This window comes from Microchirus variegatus, assembly GCF_963457635.1.
Source record: "Microchirus variegatus genome assembly, chromosome: 15".
Lineage (NCBI taxonomy): Eukaryota > Metazoa > Chordata > Actinopteri > Pleuronectiformes > Soleidae > Microchirus > Microchirus variegatus.
In genome coordinates this window covers 15,477,820-15,497,006 of record NC_139816.1, presented here as the reverse complement: position 1 = coordinate 15,497,006, position 19,187 = coordinate 15,477,820, and the positions used below count along the sequence as shown (strand labels likewise).

The 19,187-nt window shown below is 40.0% G+C and overlaps 1 protein-coding gene across 1 annotated transcript in view; it reads left to right on the top strand.

The window, feature by feature from the left end:
- Nucleotides 1–19,187, top strand: part of ctnnd2a (catenin (cadherin-associated protein), delta 2a) — a gene marked incomplete at its 3' end in the record, with an annotated part of 207,662 nt that overhangs the window by 161,063 nt on the left and 27,412 nt on the right. The window contains exons 15-18 of the mRNA XM_083901908.1: nt 6,129–6,246; nt 8,592–8,774; nt 12,361–12,534; nt 14,951–15,101. Coding sequence (XP_083758034.1) covers nt 6,129–6,246; nt 8,592–8,774; nt 12,361–12,534; nt 14,951–15,101 — 626 coding nt within the window. The remainder of the gene's footprint in view (nt 1–6,128; nt 6,247–8,591; nt 8,775–12,360; nt 12,535–14,950; nt 15,102–19,187) is intronic.

Here is a 19,187-nt window from a genome sequence, read left to right as displayed (position 1 = left end):
GCAGACAAAATGAAACAATATGTTACCTTGAATATAAATACACATTTCTATAACTTAGTGTTGGAAACATTGTGGCCTTTGTAAGTACACTTCGCAATAAAATACATAACATTAGCATCATCAATTTATATTTCAATGCAGAAACATTCTTTATTATACCTGTAATGTGTGCCCAATTTAAATGTGAGCCAAGCAGCTAATGATGCAGATGAACCCATATTGTTGTCTAATCAGGAGGAGGTAAGCATTAAGGGCTACTTCCAATACACACACACGCATATAGGTAGACACACACACAGTGTTATCAGGCCACACACACGGTCTCCTGCAGAGGAGTTTCCATTGCCTTCTTTCAGGTGCTGTTTACCTCCCAGCAGGTTGTTGGTTATATGCCAAGCCAGAATGAAAAAGCTGCCACCTTGATGCTGTTCACTGTTTGTGTGTGTGTTTGTCTCTGTACTTATCAGGATCTCACACCCTTAAACACTTTCAATTTGTTTCCTTTCAGGCACCTGCGGATGTGTGGGGAGGGGAAAAAAGATGATTTATTAGCTCAGTCATGAATAAGGAGTTTGTCGTCACAAATCCTTATTCGTTCCATCGATATTATACGAGTTTTGTGTGTGTGTGTGTGCACCATCTGGTGATGACCCTTACGCGTACACACGTGGTCAGACATTTGTGCAGAGCCACCACACACCAGCTGTTTGACACAAAGTCACTCAGTGGTCATTAGTTCCTTGAGCAACATCACAGAGCCATCTGCATGAGATGCATGTTCACATCTCCGCTGTACATGTTCCACGAGTCGTCAAGCAGCAAGAAGCGACTGAAAGTGACTCACTGAGTGACACTACGTCACACTGTTGCGGCAATGAAAGGAAAACGAATGTCAAATCAAGCTGAAGAAATCGTCTAGTTTCCTTTTATGCAGTAAAGTTGATGAAAAAAACACGTTACTGGCTTTGACAGTAGCATCTGCAGATAGTAGAGATGTTTCTCAAGTAATATCATATGGGGATGATGCTATATTAGTGTGTCTTTACCCATTTAGGTCTCCCTCCCTCCCTATATATATAGTATAAGGATGTGTATGATAAGTACACATTCTTTTATGACTTATTATGACTCCAATTACAGCATTTATTACTACGTAATGTCTTCCGTTGGGAGCAGAAGTGTATTATGAGTCACTATACACCCTAAAATATAATGGAAACTGAATGGATAGCAGATTTTTTTTTTACATCCTTTCTGGATATTAAAATTGTTGGTGCACTGGACCGAATCAGTCAGTTATTTTACGTGCTAGAGATAAACACCACATGTTGCTATAGGCTGCAAACTGGGTAGATGAGGTCTATCAAATGACTTGTATGGACATAACGTTCACATAACTTCCGTTTCATTGACTTCAGTAAATCAGTGATCAAAGGTCACGTAGAGAGGGCTGTACATGTATTTATTTTGCCTTCATTTTACCAGGAAGTCCCTTCAGATTAAATCTGTTTTTCGAGAAAACAGAATCAAAACAAATAAAATTATTCCCAGTGATTTTATAATGTCCAGTTTAAATTCAAATTTTGCAGATTGTTCCATGACCAAGGTGCAACATAGGAAATAGCCGTTTTACCAAGTTCTGAGTGGATTTGGGGATCTCTGAGGAGGAGCTGATGTGATGAGCGGGACTCGTCCCCCACTCCTGGCTGGGAACATGAGGCTGCACAGATATGGGTGTAGTTTGCCCAATATGGCCTTGTAAAGAAGTGTAGACCAGTGATGTTGCCTCCATAAAGTGAAGTGAGTTAGTGAAGTCCACGAGAGCAGAGTGTAGACTTCACAGTGTTGTGTTCTGAAGGCAGAGTTAAGCACTGTGAAAGACTGTGTCCAGGCAGTGGAAAGCTGAAGAAGCTGCATTCATGTAAATGATGTCCCCATAATCCACCACACTCAGGGAAGTTGTCTGTACTGCCTTCAAACAGGGCCTGTGTCAGGGTTTGTGTCTGACTGTACGTGTGGCACAAAAATCTGCTTTTTTTTGTTGGTGTAGTTCATGTCTGTTGGACAGATGGGAGGAAGTGATGAATTGGAACAAAGATCCCTAGCTGGAGTCAGACATATTGTGGTTCATTACTGGCATCCTTCCCCAAACCACAGGGGTGCATTTATAATACTCTCCATTTCCTGCTGTTAAAAAAAACTGTAAATGGCTGTGGGTTCTATATATTCTCTAAAAAATACATTGTTTTGCTGTCATTTGTTCCCAAAAACAGTTTCTTTACAATCCTGTATTTAACTGATGATGAGTCATGCAATCAATATTGTAATTGTTGTTGTTGTTTTTTTATTTTATTTTTTTAATGAAAGAGGATGCATGACACATTTCTCTGTTTCCTCCCAGAAATTTCCCATGAGATCAGGCCAAATGTGGTGTATTACATTTTAGAAATACAATCATCACTGAACTACTACACAATGTTTTTGTTTTTTTTTAAATAACATGTGGTCGAGTTAGGAAATGGCTCTCTCTGTTGCACTGGTGCCAAATTACACACGTCTTCACTGCAGCTAAAAAAAAAACAGTTGAATTTGGAACGAGCCACTTAATCAAATTTGGTGACTTTTTGCTCAGCAGGTAATTATTTAAATATACAGGCTACTGAGTTGCACTGAATTAGTGACGAGTGCCACTTATACAATAGTTGTAAGGCTGTAATGGAAATGGTCGAGATTACCCGTTAATATTAAGGAGGTGCACACGCCACACAAATGTACACATAGGTGTAAAACCAGCATGAAGGTCCTCATATACACCGTTACATCCTCTTCACTTAATGTACCATGGAGTTAATATCATAAATCATAAAAGCATAATCACCACATCAGTGTGATCTGGCTTCTATCGCTGCCATTAAGCAAAGTCGTTCAACAAAATGAGCCCCGTCCTGCACTGGAATGGATTAATGCAGCTCTTGCAAGGATGTCATTGGTCTATGTTTACACACAAAAATTGAAATTTGCTTAAATATTATTTTTTTTTGCATGGTAGAGCATTATACATGACAATTGTTTCTTGGCACCTACATGTTTATTTTGTTGTGTTTTGAATACAATGTGGGCATGAGATAGGACATGCAGCTGCAGAATTCCGGGCTTTTAAAGCGTATACATGAGGAGTTTTAGGAGGTTTTGCTTTCATGCCTCAAACTGCAGGGTGTTGTTGCTGAAAGAGAAAACATTTTGCGCTTTTTTACGACGCAGTTCCAGCACGACTCAAATCGGCATGGCTTGTTTTTTTTGCTTTTCCATTAGGAATAGTACCTGATAGGGCATTAATAGAAAAGCAGATGTGTCAATGTCAGTGGTACAACTGGACAAATCAAAATCGAAATCCTAAAGATGCACGTTGATCTCCAACATTTAGTCACAACCTCTTCCACCGTATTTCAGTTCAGTGACAGACTGAGTCTGTGCTCATGTCATGCAGGAAGTGCTGAACTAATCTTTTTAATTAACTGAGTCTAATGATTTACGACACCGAAAAGAACTGCTTCACAAGTCAGTAGTTTGCGTGTGTGTCACGTATAAAACCACGTTTTGATGGTTCATCGTGCCGAGTCGTGCTGGAACCGTAAAGTGGAAAAGTGCCAAATGATGCAATGCAAACTGAAGCTCAGATGTTGTTTTACATTTAATGTCGATTCATCTCTAAAAGTAACTGCAATTTAACCAAATGGCAACAAGACTGGGCTCTGCAATTATCTTCATCAGGTCCTTTCTGGTGTGTTTAAAAAGCAGATTCAATCCTCGATTTCCCATTTAGGCAGATGCTGGATAAGAGATTTCTGCTTTTTGTTTTTTTCAAATTCCTCTCCATTCTATGAAACTGGTTTGACTGTTCACTTTACAAAAGCAAATCATTCCCAGTTTGTTAAAGTTCTCTTAACATGTATGAAGAGTTTTAACCTGCAACTACAGTATAATGGATCAGATAAAAAAAAAAATAGTTGATGAAAATCTCAGTAGAAAGTCAGTATATTCAAGGCTAAGTACTTAAGGAACAAATAATCCACCCTCTCACCAGCCCACTGTGTGTCCTTGGTGCTTGAACATTAGTGGAGGTGAAGTGTTTTCACTGTTCTGTTGTTTTATATCAGCCTGACAGAAAATGTTGTCTTCACTAAGTGGGGTTTTCCATTGTATAGCCGTGTGTCCGTTGGCATTCAAAGTGGGTGAAAATGACTTGACCTTCTCTTTGAAGCAGGCAGCTGTGTACGTGAAGTTTTAATTGAGTTCTTCCTTCCTCTTCTCCCTTGTCTCTCTTTCTCATCTGTACAAAAAAAAATGATTGACCCCGTCTCATAGACTGGTGCAACAGCTGTGATGTCTTTAGTATGCCAATGTGATGGATGAGCTCATTCATTCATACCATCACAAAGTTGTCTCGTTCACACAACAATTGTCTGCCTCATCAGTTGTTGTGTTTTTTTGACATTTTACTGAGAATCTTTCTGCTTGTGCTGCCAAACTCAAATAATTGCTTTGTTTTCCCAGTTGATGAAATGGTGGCAGTCACTCACTTGCACATACAGTAAGACAGTGTAATGGAGGTTGAGTGCAGTATTTTCCTAAAATGCTAAGGTTTAGCATGTGATATGTATGATGTTACTGAATGTTATATAATTATGTTATTTACTTTTTTCATTTGACAGGCTAACATCATTGCACAAGGTTTTTCAAGGGGTTTCTAATCATCCAATAGCCTTCTAACGTGATTAGCAAACATAATGTACCATTAGAATACTGGAGAGATGGTTGCTGGAAATGGGCGTCTATGTACATATTCCATTAAAAACCTGACGTTTGCAGCTAGAATAGTCGTTTACCACATTAACAATGTATGGAATGTATTTCTCATTAATTTAATGTTATATTGAAAAAAAAAAGTGTTTTTCCTTAAAAAATAAGGACATTTCTAAGTGACCCCAAACTTTTTAACGGTAGTGTATATATAAAAAAGTGTGATTTCTTACTGCTTATTTTTCATTACAGGCCTTTTGTGCGGAAGATTGCACAAAGCTGTCTTTGGAAAATGAAAGTTATGATGTTGTTTGCTTTGGTTTATCGAGTTTAAAACCTGCTTGATATTCCACCTGTATAGGATTAGGAAAAATATAGTTTGCGTGAAAATTATATCTTCTGAATTTCCATAAATCATACAGAATCATTACGTATTCTGCGCCCACACTCCGTGAAGCTCAGGCCAGTAAATCTAAAGTAACCTAAACATCAACAAGTATAATTCATGTGTAAACATTATTTCTGAGTATTTGTCATTTTGTAAAACATTTTAATGTGTTTCCTTCTGCACATATTTGATTGTGATGATGATTTGTTTTATTTTGAACATGAAACACGTACATTAAAATGTACTTGACTTATAAACATGTATATGTATGAGGAAATGTTATCGACTTCTTTTCATGCTGTCATTCGTGGTCCGTAGTCTTGACTGTGCTCCAACTGAAGTTGCATAAATGATATTACAATAATGAGACGGCTGAATCAGTGTCCTATAGTGAGCTCATCTGTATCATAGACGGCTTAATGCTTGGAATCCTGTCACAGCTTGCCCAGCACCAACCACCTGTACCTCCATTTTAATTAAAATTCATTCTTTCCATGCATCATATTGGCAAAGCTGCCAATAATAAACGGAACAATATTGTCAAATTATCAAAGCACCATTGATGTGAGGGTTGGCGGTGACAACCAGGCACCAACTGCTCAACTAAAGCTGCCTTTCTTTTTTTTTCCATTTTCTTTCTCTTATTTTTGGACTCAAGTCAAGTGCTTTAAATTGAAGTGAGCCTTCAGGGCATGGATTGAGATATATCCAGAATTTTAATACTCTCTATTCAATTGTTAAATTTAGGGAGAACTGCCAGGTTCCCTTGTCCTGCTCTCTTTTCTCTCTCTCTCTCTCTCATCATAGGCTTCTTTTCTTCTTTCATCTCGCCTGGTGTCTTTTCTTCCCCGCTCATCACCAACTTTTTTTTTTTTTTTTTTTTCCTTGGCAAATACACACACACACATTCTGACCAGTATTCTCTGTGTGCATGTTACAGGAATGTAAGCTCCGCGGGTGAGGAGGCAAGACGGAGGATGAGGGAGTGTGACGGCCTGACAGATGCTCTGCTCTTTGTCATTCAGACCTCTCTGGGCAGCAACGAGATCGACAGCAAGGTGTGTGTGTGTGTGTGTGTCTGTGCAAAAATTCATTCACGCTCCCTCATGCATTTCTCATTTTACCTCCATCCACTGTGCGGTGCATTATTCTTTGTATCACGTGGAAAATGATTGTATGACGAAATTACGTCATGCAGTCCCTTACCTTAACCCTACCCTTACCCTTACTGTACCTGAATCCTAACCCACACCCACACAAAAACATGAACCCATTTTTAGTTTTATTTGCGGTAAATTAAAGGTGCCATATGTAAGAATGTGGCCAAAAACGGTTACTACATTCCAATTCAAAATACAGAGGTATTTTAGGTTTCGTTTTTTCTGACCTAACTGGCAGCCCGTGGTTGCTCGTCAGCTGAGACTCTACTGACTGCAATGATTGGTAGACGGCGGTAGGTGGCGCCACATGCCAAAACATGATTTCAAAACATAAACATGATTTGCAGACTGCAAAATATTTGTTCTAATGCAAATATTTTGGCTGTACTGTTGTTGTTGGTGAGTTCAGTATGTTATATGAATATTATTCCTGAATCTCTGTGACATATTAGGAGGATTTTATGGCCAGTTGCTTTAGATTTATTACATAAGCTAAAATGTTATCACGAGTCTTGCTACTAATTTACATCAAATGTAAGGTGGCTTCATGATTACATGTTTACTGTATTGTGCTCATGACACAGTATGTTTGGTCCAGTCAGTAATACATTATATAAACACTCGTGTGCTGTGGATGACTGACTTCTCAAGGTCTCCCAGCCTTGTTTAAATGGCCGTCCTTAATCACTGTTTCAACACCCGCCCCTCTCCACCCTCTGACTACAGTGATCAGAGCAGTCCTCCTAACAAAGACTGATTGGTAACTTAACTACCGAGTCGTCTCAGTTGTAGCAGTGTTATCCATTAGCCACACGGTAGCCATTCACCATCTTTTTGTCCTTTCTTCTTTTTTATGCTCCTCTGCCTTGTCCAGACTCCCTCAAACTGTCTGCTTATCCATTAAATGAGAAAATTGCTCTTTAATCACTAGCTCAGGGGTGTCAAACTCAAATGACCAGGGGGCCTTTGGGTGTCCAGTCTGGTCAGTGGGGTTTAGGGGGGAGTGGGGTTTGGTCTGGAGAAAAAAAGTGGGGCGCGGGCCACCAGTTTGACACCTCTGCGTCAGACCTATTATCTGTCTGCTCTGTCTTTCAGCTTCATATGCCAGGATAGAAGTGCACAAGGTTAGAAAAAATATTCACACACAGACAAAAGCGGCTGTCATTGACACAAATGGTTTGCTTTTATTGGCTTGGTTTAGGTTGTTAAACCATGATAAGAGTGCAGTTCTCGTCATGAGACCCTGAACTGAGATACCTTCACAGTGTTTCTGGAGTGCTGTTGGATAACTAACCACATCCGACCTTCATGTGGAGACAAGTAGCACTACATAATCACACTGAAACAAAACATTTAAGAAACCTTCTTTATTCCTCAAGCCGCACAGCCAGAAAGAACACGGCACAGAGCAAATGTGAAATAGCACATCGGAAAATGAAATGTCACGGTAGATTGTAAATAAAATGCAACTTCTTCTGCATCATTCTACAATAGCACCCGAATAACAAGTTGAAGACATGCCTGCGGCTCAATGGAGCATGACATTGTTGTTTGTTGCATCTCTTTAGGTTGTTCAATTACACTCTTTGTTTTTGGTGGAAAGGAACGGTCAGACTGAAAGAGGATGGATGATTTGCTTTCGTTAATTTCCACTCTGTTGACTCAATGACTCCCCTTTTTTCAGTTTGAAGCCAAACGCGTGCATATCAAACTACACACCCTACAGGGAAATGACACACTGAAGAATAGACACCAGTGCACTGTAATACACACACTTACACTCTCATATATTCCCAGGCTAGTGAGATCACCTCTAAACTTGGTGGTTAATGGAGTGTGATACAATATATTGGGCTTGTCATTTTTCCTCATTTACCTGAGTTTCCTCTCATCTCATTTCAAAATCAGAGCTAACAAAATCTTATTATTATCTCTCCTTTTTCTCTCTCTCTCTCTCTCTGTCTGTCTGGCTGACTCGTGAGTGGGAGCGGAAGGCCAGTAGTGTAAAAGTGCCAGAGTGGGCGGTTTTTATGAGCATGCTTTGACTGTGTTTTCAGGCTACAGCTTTCATTAAACAGCATCAAAGGCAAATTTCCTGCCTCTGCTTTCACCCTTCATTCATTTCTGTCTATTTTTAAATAGTCTCGTGTTTGTACATCCCTTCTTTTTCATCGTTCATCTTCTTCTCCTCTCCCTCCTACTTCACTTAATGTCTAATCTCCTCAATCATACTTTATCCCCAGACTGTAGAAAACTGTGTTTGCATCCTGAGAAACCTGTCGTATCGTTTGGCTGCTGAGACGTCCCATGGCCAGCAGGGGGGGTTGGAAGAGCTGGATAGCCTTCTTTGGGACGCCAATGGCCGCGACGGTGAGAGCTCTGGCTGCTGGGGCAAGAAGAAGAAGAAAAAGAAGGGAGTTGACCAGGTGAGGTGATGGATGAATGCTCTTTTTTGATTTTGTTTTTTTAAAGCTCACATAGAGTGGTCCTGTTGCACATATATATGTTAGTTATAGAGGTCTACTTACATACATTAACTTGTTTTTATGGTCAAAAACCACCTCCTAGTTGCTGTAAACGAGCCGATAGAAATCTGTCTTTTCTGACGCTCTCCTGAGCCGCGATATTTCAGACTGAACTCTCACCCCCAGAAGACAGAGTGTGTTGTGATTGGCCAGCCAGCGTAGAGCCTTCCCAACTGTCTTGTGATTGGCCAATACCCGGAAGTGACATATTCAGCACACCCGCTCTCAGAAGCGCAGCTTCCCCCTCTGGAACGGTGGATGCACTGCTACTCATTATCAAAACATTGTTTTAACAATGTTTAAAAGTAGCTTTGTCACGACTCCCCGCCGCAGTCCCTTTTACGACTTTGACCCGGAGTCAGACCCAGAGTCAGAAGACACTGTCGCTCGTGAAACACCTCCACAACAGACGTTATTCTTCTTCTGCGGTTCAATGTATGCAACCGGATGTGCCCGGACTAATGCCCGGAGCAGGACGATCTGCTGTTCAGGAGAACTGGAACTTCCGGTCTAGGTCCGCTTTAACAACAGTAAAGGGTTAGACTAAACCTATAAATGCCTGGAGTCTGTGATTCACTACTGAATGTTTGAATACCATTAATTAAAAAGATATTACCTCTTTTGGCGTTTGAATGTATCACGTCAGATATCAGATAATATCAAACCCAAACTTTTCAGTGATCTCTTGGCTCTGTATAAATATGTATGCGCTCTCACTGTTTTCTCTGCTTATTTATTCAGATTTGAACTCTCAGTTTCCTTGTCTGTGTACACACACACACATACAGTAAAAGCAAAAAGTAAAGTGGACAGCTTTCATGATGAAGCAGAAATGCAGCATCAGTGGTTCTGGCAGCCTTGCCTTCAACGGGGACGTGTGGTAAATAATGGAAAACAGATGAAAGTCACAGATCACAGAGTATACAGAGAGCTGAATGTTGAGAGTTGGAATCCATTTGCTTCTTTTATAATGCATTGCTTCACAAGTCGCCTTTCTTTAATCTTTTGGTAATCACTTGATAGTTTCCAACTCCAACTTTTCTTGCAAAAGCTTTCAACCTCTCTGCTGTTGATGTCAGGTTGGTATAGTTCAGGTGGACTTCCCTTATTCCCATATTTTCATAACATGACAAACAGCTGAGTGGAGGTTTACAGCTGTCAAGCACAGCACATAATCAAATCGGTAATCCCATCAGCACTAAAGTGATAATTAAGACCCAAATCAAACCTGAATCCAGACCTTTATTTCTGTTTCACTTAACTCCATTAGGCATCAACCAGACATTGTGCATTTATATGTAATATCTGACAGGCATAGAAGCAGACCATTGGCACAATCAGAGAAAGAAATGAATTACATGCATTTTTATTTAACTTCAACTGGAAATAATTAAACCCTTTTAATAGTTGAGCCAGATAATGACTCAAACCTGACCTTAGACCCAGGACCATCAGGTTCAGATCTGATATCATAGTGTGCAATTGTGGCCTTAATTATATTTTTTTGATTTGGTCTGAATTGAGGAATAGAGACAGTAACTCATAGCCGGGTGTAGACAAAGAGCAATTAGACAGAACCCAGAGGAATACAGTTTTAGACGGCACTGAAAAATGAGAGTAAGGGAAAGTAGAAAGAGAGAGCGAGAATGACACAAGAGAGTTTATTGAATTATACTCAATGTAATTATTCAAAGAAGGTTCAGATTATGAGGTCAAGGAGCAGCATGAGAGCTTTAACTGGACTGCAACACCCCAATGAACCACTTATACAAATACTCAAAGAAAGCCATTTTTTACTACTGCTGTTAGTTAATACATTATTATAAAACAATGTTAGTATCCAGTTATCTGAACAGATTATACTCTTCATTCACACCAAGCATTAGTTGTCATAGTTCAGACGGTCCTGTCAGGGAGAGCATACTCTACTACTAATTTCATGTTAAGGTCTTTTAAAGTTTAGCATTAAGCATTATTCAACCTTAACCACTGTACAAAACACACAACCCCAGTATTTAACCCAACAGCAATGGGAGCCCTGGGCCTGTTTTCTAGAGATAAGGTGTCATAGCATGGTGCTATGTGTGTAAATGACAGACACAGCGGGGTTTTAACTTTCAGTCTGCTGCAAAGCCTTGTTTTGGTTTGGTATTTTTCAGTGAATATGAATTCTATTGTGATATTTAATCAAACACGGTGTCGTCGGCTTGCTTCCTTGAGGTTTTCATGGCCTGGTTCAGCACAGCACAAGCTCTTGGTCCCATACTTGGTGGTTGGGAACCCCTCCATAACAAGACTGGTGTAACCTGATCAATGGTTATGTCTATTTATTGCGGAATGCAGCCCAAACCACCAAAAGATTACTCTTAATCATGCAGGGTATATGGATTTCCAGCTATCCTAGCCATCTATTATCTATGCAGCCTCAGCCTTGCAGGGTCAAAGAGGGAGCTGGAGTCCATCCCAGCTGACACTGGGTTGAAAGGCAGAGTAAACCCTCGACAGGTCAACTATGAAATTCACTTTTTACTCGTCTATCTTCAAGCCTGAATATGAAACTCTTTTTCACAGGGAAAATATTTGATATACTTAGAGGAGGGATACATGTAAACTTTGAGCTATATAAATGAACATTATACATTCCTGCTCTATTTAGTATGTAGTGTAGGATGTTTCTAGTCAACAGAACATATTGATTCCCCCTGCTGTAGTAACTCTACAGACTTCAAACTATAAGAATCCTTTGATTTTATGATCAGAGAATCTATGTATAGTAAAATAACGTGCACACATTCTGCACAGCAACTCTCCGAAGACACACACTAGCCAGGTTTACCTTGAGATGAGGTGATGAGGGGGAACAGTAGAGCAAAGAACTGAGGAGGTCTACAGGAAAGAAGAAAAAAAACAACTGTAAAAAAGTTATTGATAAAAGATCAACAGGAGAGAAAAAGAGGACTAGGTATGCATAGCAAGCAATGTGTGAGGGCAAAGTGAGGGATGGTTGTGAGGTCATGCTCATGGTAAAGAGGTGTGGACACATCACTCAACAAAGAGGTTTAAACATTAAAGGACTAGTGCAGGAGAGGAGGTGGTAGGAGGTATAAGGAGAAGATAGGTTTGGAGCCTTAAGGTTTATCGCTCAAAGCAAAAGAAGGAGTGAAATATTGTCTCATAGTCTCTCTTTTCATCTCTCTTCTGTCTCTCCTCTTGCCCTTTCCCATATCGCCCTTCCATCAACAATATTCCCTACATAACCGTTTGACAGAGAATGATTTACCAGGCTTTTTGACTTCTTAATAGGTTAGGGTTTACAGAGAGCAAATGCAGTTTGCTTTGAGATGCGCCTGCAGCCATTTGTGACATAAAGCAAGGACAAATGAGAATATGTGCACATCCAAAGACATCTCTTTCTTGAACATGACGACCAAGTATGGGATCAATGAATGCATACATTAACAAAACATCTGTTTAATCTCTGTCACAGTGGGATGGTGTGGGCCCCTTTCCAGACATGGCAGACCCTCCAAAAGGTGTGCAAATGCTGTGGCACCCGACCATAGTCAAGCCCTACCTCACCCTGCTGTCTGAATGCTCAAATCCTGACACTCTCGAGGGAGCAGCCGGAGCTCTGCAGAACCTGGCTGCAGGCAGTTGGAAGGTAGCTGCTCGTATTTTTTCTTCTTTTTGTATTTTTTTCCCCCTAACTTTTATTTATTCAATGCCAGTGTTGGAAGTCTCTGAAGTGTTAGCGATCTTAAACAAATGAGTCCGTTTCAAATGGTTCTGCAAAGACAGATACTAAAAAATGGCTTACTGATTAGAAATCTTCTAAAAAAAAAAGGAATCTGAGGAAAATCAATTAACGCCACTATCTGTTCTTGGTTAATGACTCAAGGTTAGCTCACAGATCTTTGGGCATGAAAGGTATTTCCTGCTTATCAAAGGTTTTTATATCACTGCTATTTTCTATCACCGTCAGAAGAATATAAAACACAAACGACTTGACATTTCTCACGCCTTTATATTGTACATCCATGGTGATTTGCCCAATTGCCATTGCATAAGTCACAATTTTCCAGCTTTGTCACAGTGTTCATAGTACCCGCTCCTGTTTGTCATCAAACTCAGTTTTAAGGCGTTTCAAGGGAATGTAAACATATGATATGTCTAAACTTTCTTTCTAAGTGCTTTCTTTCTGAATTAGGCAAAAGGTAATTATCCAATACTGTGTATGTCAGTAAATTTACTCGCGATGTATGTTTGCACACACATTGACTTTAGTATTGGCATTTCACTTCATTAATTAACCATACAGTATATACAATGTCTCTATTCTCTATTGGCATAACATAACATTTAAGGAATGTACAGATTATAGAGAGTTGATGAAGAAATAAATGCATTAGTTTAGTGTGTGAATATAAAACTGTTCTTATGGGAAATGCTTGCACGGTTATGTATGAGTATTTATCGAAAACATTGTTGATGTTTGCACTGTGTAAAAGTACCTGAAGAAAAGAGAGTAGCTACTGTGTGGCCCAGCTGTATCCCGATATCTGCAGCACTAGCAAGAGGGGAGGAGCTGTAAAAGGCTATGTCCACTGGGTTTTAAAGGTTCAGCTGCAGCTGACTGATTGAAGCGGCTCGAGGGTAATGATGTTTGAGTCATATGTTTGTATTGGAGAGCATGTGGTGGTACGCGCTTGTATTGGCAAGGGCAGCTGTAGCCTTGAGGGAAGTGTAGGGTGAAAGGCAGAAAGTGGTGAGGGTCTGACCTTGGATTGACTTTGAAATGGTTACACAGCATCTGACATTGGTGGCGACAATAACTGCCGGGGGGATGTTGACGGAAATTGTCAAAAAATTGCTAATGTGCTAGTCTTGCTCTGTGGAAACAAATGAGCCGCACTTTTCGAGATGAATGTTGATTTGTGGGAGGTGTTTAAATTAGATTTTTGGTGATGAGGAGAAGCGAGAGCAACAAAAGCAAAGGGTGCAGGTGGTCCTCAGGAAATCACATTTCCCAGTTTTGGCCGCATTGCATCTTTCACTCTCTTTTTCTCTCTTTTTGTGTGTTTCCATTTCAAGCAAGCCTATACCCCTTGCTTTGGGAATACCCCTAATAACAGTTTCCAAAGAAGCTGTGTTGGCGTTCTGCTGGCAGATTCTTCTCCATAAGCTTTTGGCTAAGACACATGATAATTTCCCTTCAAGGGTGATTTATTTCCGAAAACGATTATATGCACCATTGTTTACCCAATCACAACATTTCCTTGAAAGTTACTCGCTCAGTTTCGCTTTATATATCCGTCACTGGTTCCTGTTCAGCACCTCCCCAGTCTTCTCCTGTTGACCCACAAGGCGGCACCACTTGAACCATTTAATGTGGAGTGGTCCATTTAAGTGTGCTTTGATAGTTATTGAGGGGAGGATAGAGTGGTCTCCAAGCTGCAAACCTTTCTGGTTCATTTCTCCAATTCTCCTTGATAGAGTATATCACTTGGGAGTCAGTTTAATGCCTCAGCCGCTCTCATCCTGCCCCCTGAATACAACATCTCCTGCCTGGCCTCGCCCATTGTGATTCATCTGTCTCCTTTTCCCATTTTCGTTCCATTGCCAATTTAAATCACAGTTTGTCTCTGGTTAAAAAGAAACAGAAATAGCAGTCAACACAGGTACCAAGGAAGCAAGAAAATACATGGATTAAAAATCAGGGTTCGTCACAGTGTGATGATTGTAAAGTGAGCTTAAATGACATGGTTTCATTAGCAAATGGGAAAGTGCTATTATTGTTGCAGTCACCTTTCTTTTGTTTTTGCATGCTGTGTGACCATGAAAGTAACTGCCATCTCAACTGGGGGCCACACATCCCCATTATCTCATTCAAGAAGTAGAATGTGACGTCTGTTGCTATAGAAACATTGAATAATCCTGGAAAAGTAAAAACCTATGTTGTAAAATTAATTGAAATTAAGTGTGTTACAAACCCATACTATCTTTATATTATGAAGAACATTAAGAAGTGTTTTTACCTCCAATGGAATCCTGTTTAACTCCTGCTTTCTCCCTGTCAGTGGTCGGTGTACATCCGTGTGGCTGTGCGTAAGGAGAAGGGACTTCCCATCCTGGTGGAGTTACTGAGGATAGACAATGACAAAGTGGTGTGTGCCGTGGCCACTGCTCTCAGAAATATGGCCCTGGACATAAGGAACAAAGAGCTCATCGGTGAGTACTAATAAGGGCTTTTCCAAGAGCTGATATTAGGTGATGCATCATCCCCAACCTGTTACATGAAGCCATTGCATTGACAGCTTCCATTATTAATCGTTCCCCACTCACATCAGTGTGGACAACCCTACACTTTGTTACTATATGTGTTGTTTTGGGCCAATTTTCATCTCTAATTATGTTCTCTTAAATCTGTACTACTGTTGGCTTTTCTCCTCACGTTGTTCTCATTTAAAGAACACAAGTCAAGAGCTTGTGTTAAAGTGATTTCGCACAAGGGTAAAGAGCCTGTAGCCAGTCGCACTAATTAAAAGTAATTGAACACAAATGCTGCCCTGTAGTCGGTGTAGAAATGGCTTACCTGGCTTTGACCATGGATGTTTTCTAATGTGTGATTTAGACCCACTGAATGTTCTTCTTGTAACAACATGGAAAATAACATTTTACATGAGGCTTTACACGTGACACGCAACGACCATGTGTTAAAACAAAATGTTGTTGAAAGTGTGTCTGTTTTAGGGCTAATATGATATATGAAACTAACAAATGAACTGGTGGTTAGATAAAGTAAAGATAAATAGAGAGATGCTGTAGAAGATGTGATAATTCCAAAGTGATCCTCCTCTAAGCTTATGGACTGATAGCAAAACCACATTGCAGGACTGGGATCACTGGGTACTTGTTACTTTGTGTGTGTGTATAAATGACATCACCGCTCTATCTCTGGTATCTCCGATTATCTCAGCTTCCCGGTGGGCTGGGTGGTTTCTATAGCAACCCCAAGTCTCAGACAAGGGAGTTGTGTAGACGCTCGGGGTTTTACTTGAGTGTTGCCGCCGGCAAAGCTCTGCATACCCATACTGTGATGGTCTGGCTGGCACATGGCAGCGGATTATGGGATAATTGAAGCATTTTCACGGACAAGAAACTTCCTCAGTCTGATTTGATTTGTTTTTGTGTCTTTTGTGGTTGGCGTGTTTTGTTTTTCTTCCAACGCGTCTGCAGAATAATTGGCAAGGACCTTTGTGTGTCATCATTTTTTTTTTTTTTTTTTCAAACATTTTCTGTGGTTCTCCCTTTAGTTGTCTAATATGATGAGTAATGAAATACACAATGTACCACAGCTTAGACTCTGGATAAAGAACATGTTAACATATAAATGAATGTACAATTAATCCTTACTTGTGCAGCTATATGAAGGTGGAATATAGTTTACTGAGCAACATACTGTATATGATGGTGAAATGTAAGTTTAACACATTTATAGTTATGGTACTCTGTTTGTGTGTTTGCCGCAGTTCATGTAGGACTCATAATAGTAATAATCAGCTGACAGCCAGCCGACCACAATCAGTTCCAATCATAGCCACACTCACACCAAGGTGGTCAGTTTAAATAACACTCCTCCTTCACTTGTGACACCAACGCTGCCTCACTCTCTGCTGCTGCTGGCAAAGCTTTGCCTTCACCTTTCTCGATCAGAGTCTAACAGGCGTTTAAGTTTAAAATGTTGGTTCACTCTCGCACAGGTGTTTACTTTATTGTGCTATCCCTGGTTTGGTAAGCCTGTGTACCTACAATTCTCTCTTTAATTATGACTCAATTATATTCAATGAAAAGGTTAATATGTCATTTCAAGACTTATTTTGCTTTTACAGCATCAAGATAAATGTTTCATTTGATTCGAACAGAAGTCCATTGATCATATTGATGCAGTTCTTCCTTTTGATAAAATATTAATTGATAAGTTTTTACTTGTAGTCTTTATCATTTGCTTCTGAAGCAGAGCAAGTGTAATACAATTCTATGTTCTATGGTAATGTGTTGGTGTCAAACAAAGACAAAAATGGGCTTATTGAATTTCACACAGAAAATCACTTCACATTCATTTTGTCTTTGTATTTCAGCATAAACTTAACTCTGCGAGTTGCAAGACAACATGGTTTAGGTCTTGCACGAGATTTGCTCCCCCAGCGCTATTTCGTAGATGCTTAAAATACAGACAGTAAGACAGAGACGGGATAACAGAGCACAATCAAGATATGTATAGCAGTTTGGAAAAGATTTGGAGCGTTGCAGATCATCATTCTCCCATAGCAACTGTGGCTGTCACCCTCAAGGATGTGTTGGCAGATTTGTTTAAAAATAGACAAACCAGGAAAGGAGAGCTCTTGAGAGAGAGTATATAATTGTTTCATAGTCATTCAGTTAACATACAGTTGAATTAAAACCACATGCATTTGCTCCTGCATTAGCCATTTGAGTTTTAAGTGACAAAATTCCTCATGTAACCATGCAGTTTGTATTGCATTTTTATGCCCATGATGTTGGTAAAGCAAGTGAATATATATATACTGTATATTGAAGGGTAATGGCATGCTTACACATTTTGATATTTTGATGCCATTTATAAGCTTTTTCAACAGCCATTCTGTTTATTTTGAGTCCAAAAAGGAGGTTCATTCTAGCTCACAAAATGACTCTCTGACGACTTTCCTTTTCCGGGCTTGTGTAAGTTTGTTTCCCTTTACAGTCTCGACTGCGCTTCCTGCAATCTTCCTCAGAAGTGTAGCGTGATGTAGTGTGATCCACGGTGTTATACCCAGTTGCTCCAAAGATGGAGAATGGAGGCAGTCGAAATAAGAAAACGTGCCCATATAGGCCAATAAACTGGGAATGAGGGAGTTTACCCGCTGTCCCACACCTGGAGCTACAAACCCCGCCCTCCCCCACCCCTACTCCACCCCGGACATCATCGCACCCACCGAGTGGCCGGACACCCAACCCCCTGGCGGCTGGAATACATTCTCACTGTCAGGGGATTTTACCGTCATTCCAACCTGGATATATCAGTGGAGGTCATGAAGTGCAGTCGAAACTGTAAAGGTTAACAAACTTAGAACAACACAAGGAAAGGAAAGTAGTCAGAGTGTTTATTTTAGCTGAACGTTATTTAATATAAACTGACTTTGGTTCTATAAAAATAATGAGCTAAAAGCAGCCAGAAACTCCATGGAACTGCGGGGCAAGTTCCTAATTCTCACAGGGACTGTCTTTACCAGCAACCTTCTTGTTTCATTTGTTCTATATAATTACTAATTGCTTACTGCCCAGAATGAGACTGTGATGATTATTCTGGCTCTAGTCTGTTTAGCCAAGCTAAATCTGTTTCCATTCAAAACAGCCCAGTCATCTTTTTTTGCCAAAGACAACCATGAGACAGAGTCAGTCAAATATTGGTATTTCCCAATCCTGGTCCTCAAGGTCCCCCTGTCCAGCCTGTTTTAGCTTGATGATGAGGTGCGTTGGAGCAGGGAAACATGCGCGGCAGAGGCCCCTGAGGACCAGGATTGGGAAACACTGGTCACATACAGTGACACAGTTAGAGCTGAAAAGATTAATCGATTAATCGATTATTAAATCAATCGCCAACTATTTTGATAATCGATAATCGGTTTGAAGCTTTTTTTCATGATTAAAACAAGATTTCTGATTGTTTCAGCTTCTTAAATGTGAATATGTCCTTCATTTCTTTGCCCCACATAACCAAGAAATCATTAAAACGGAATCATTTTGGTTTGTGGACAAAACAAGACATTCGAGAACAAAGTCTTTTCCAGCTTTGACAAACACAGATCAACGTTTTTTTTTGCATTTTCTGACATTGTATGGACCAACCGATTCATCGATTAATCGAGAAAATAATCGACAGATTAATCGATTATGAAAATAATCATTAGTTGCAGCTCTAGACACAGTAAACAAAGACAAAGAACAAAGAAGTGAAATTGAAAGGAAAGTGTCAGGCTTGTTTCTTTGCTCTTGACTCGGTGAAGATAGTTGCACACATGTTCGCGGGCTCTATTTTCCAGATCTTAGTCAAACACCCTTTTTCTCGACACCATACACTTCTGCAAAACAACAGGTTAATGCCGTCCAACAAGGCAATTTTATAAAGCAGATTGTGTGCTTTTGAGGGATCAAAGCTAATACCTTATTATCATAGAATTTCCCATGGATCTTTTCCGATAAAATCAGCTCTTTCTGAAAAGCCAAAATCTAAGTCTTCATCTCATAAAACTC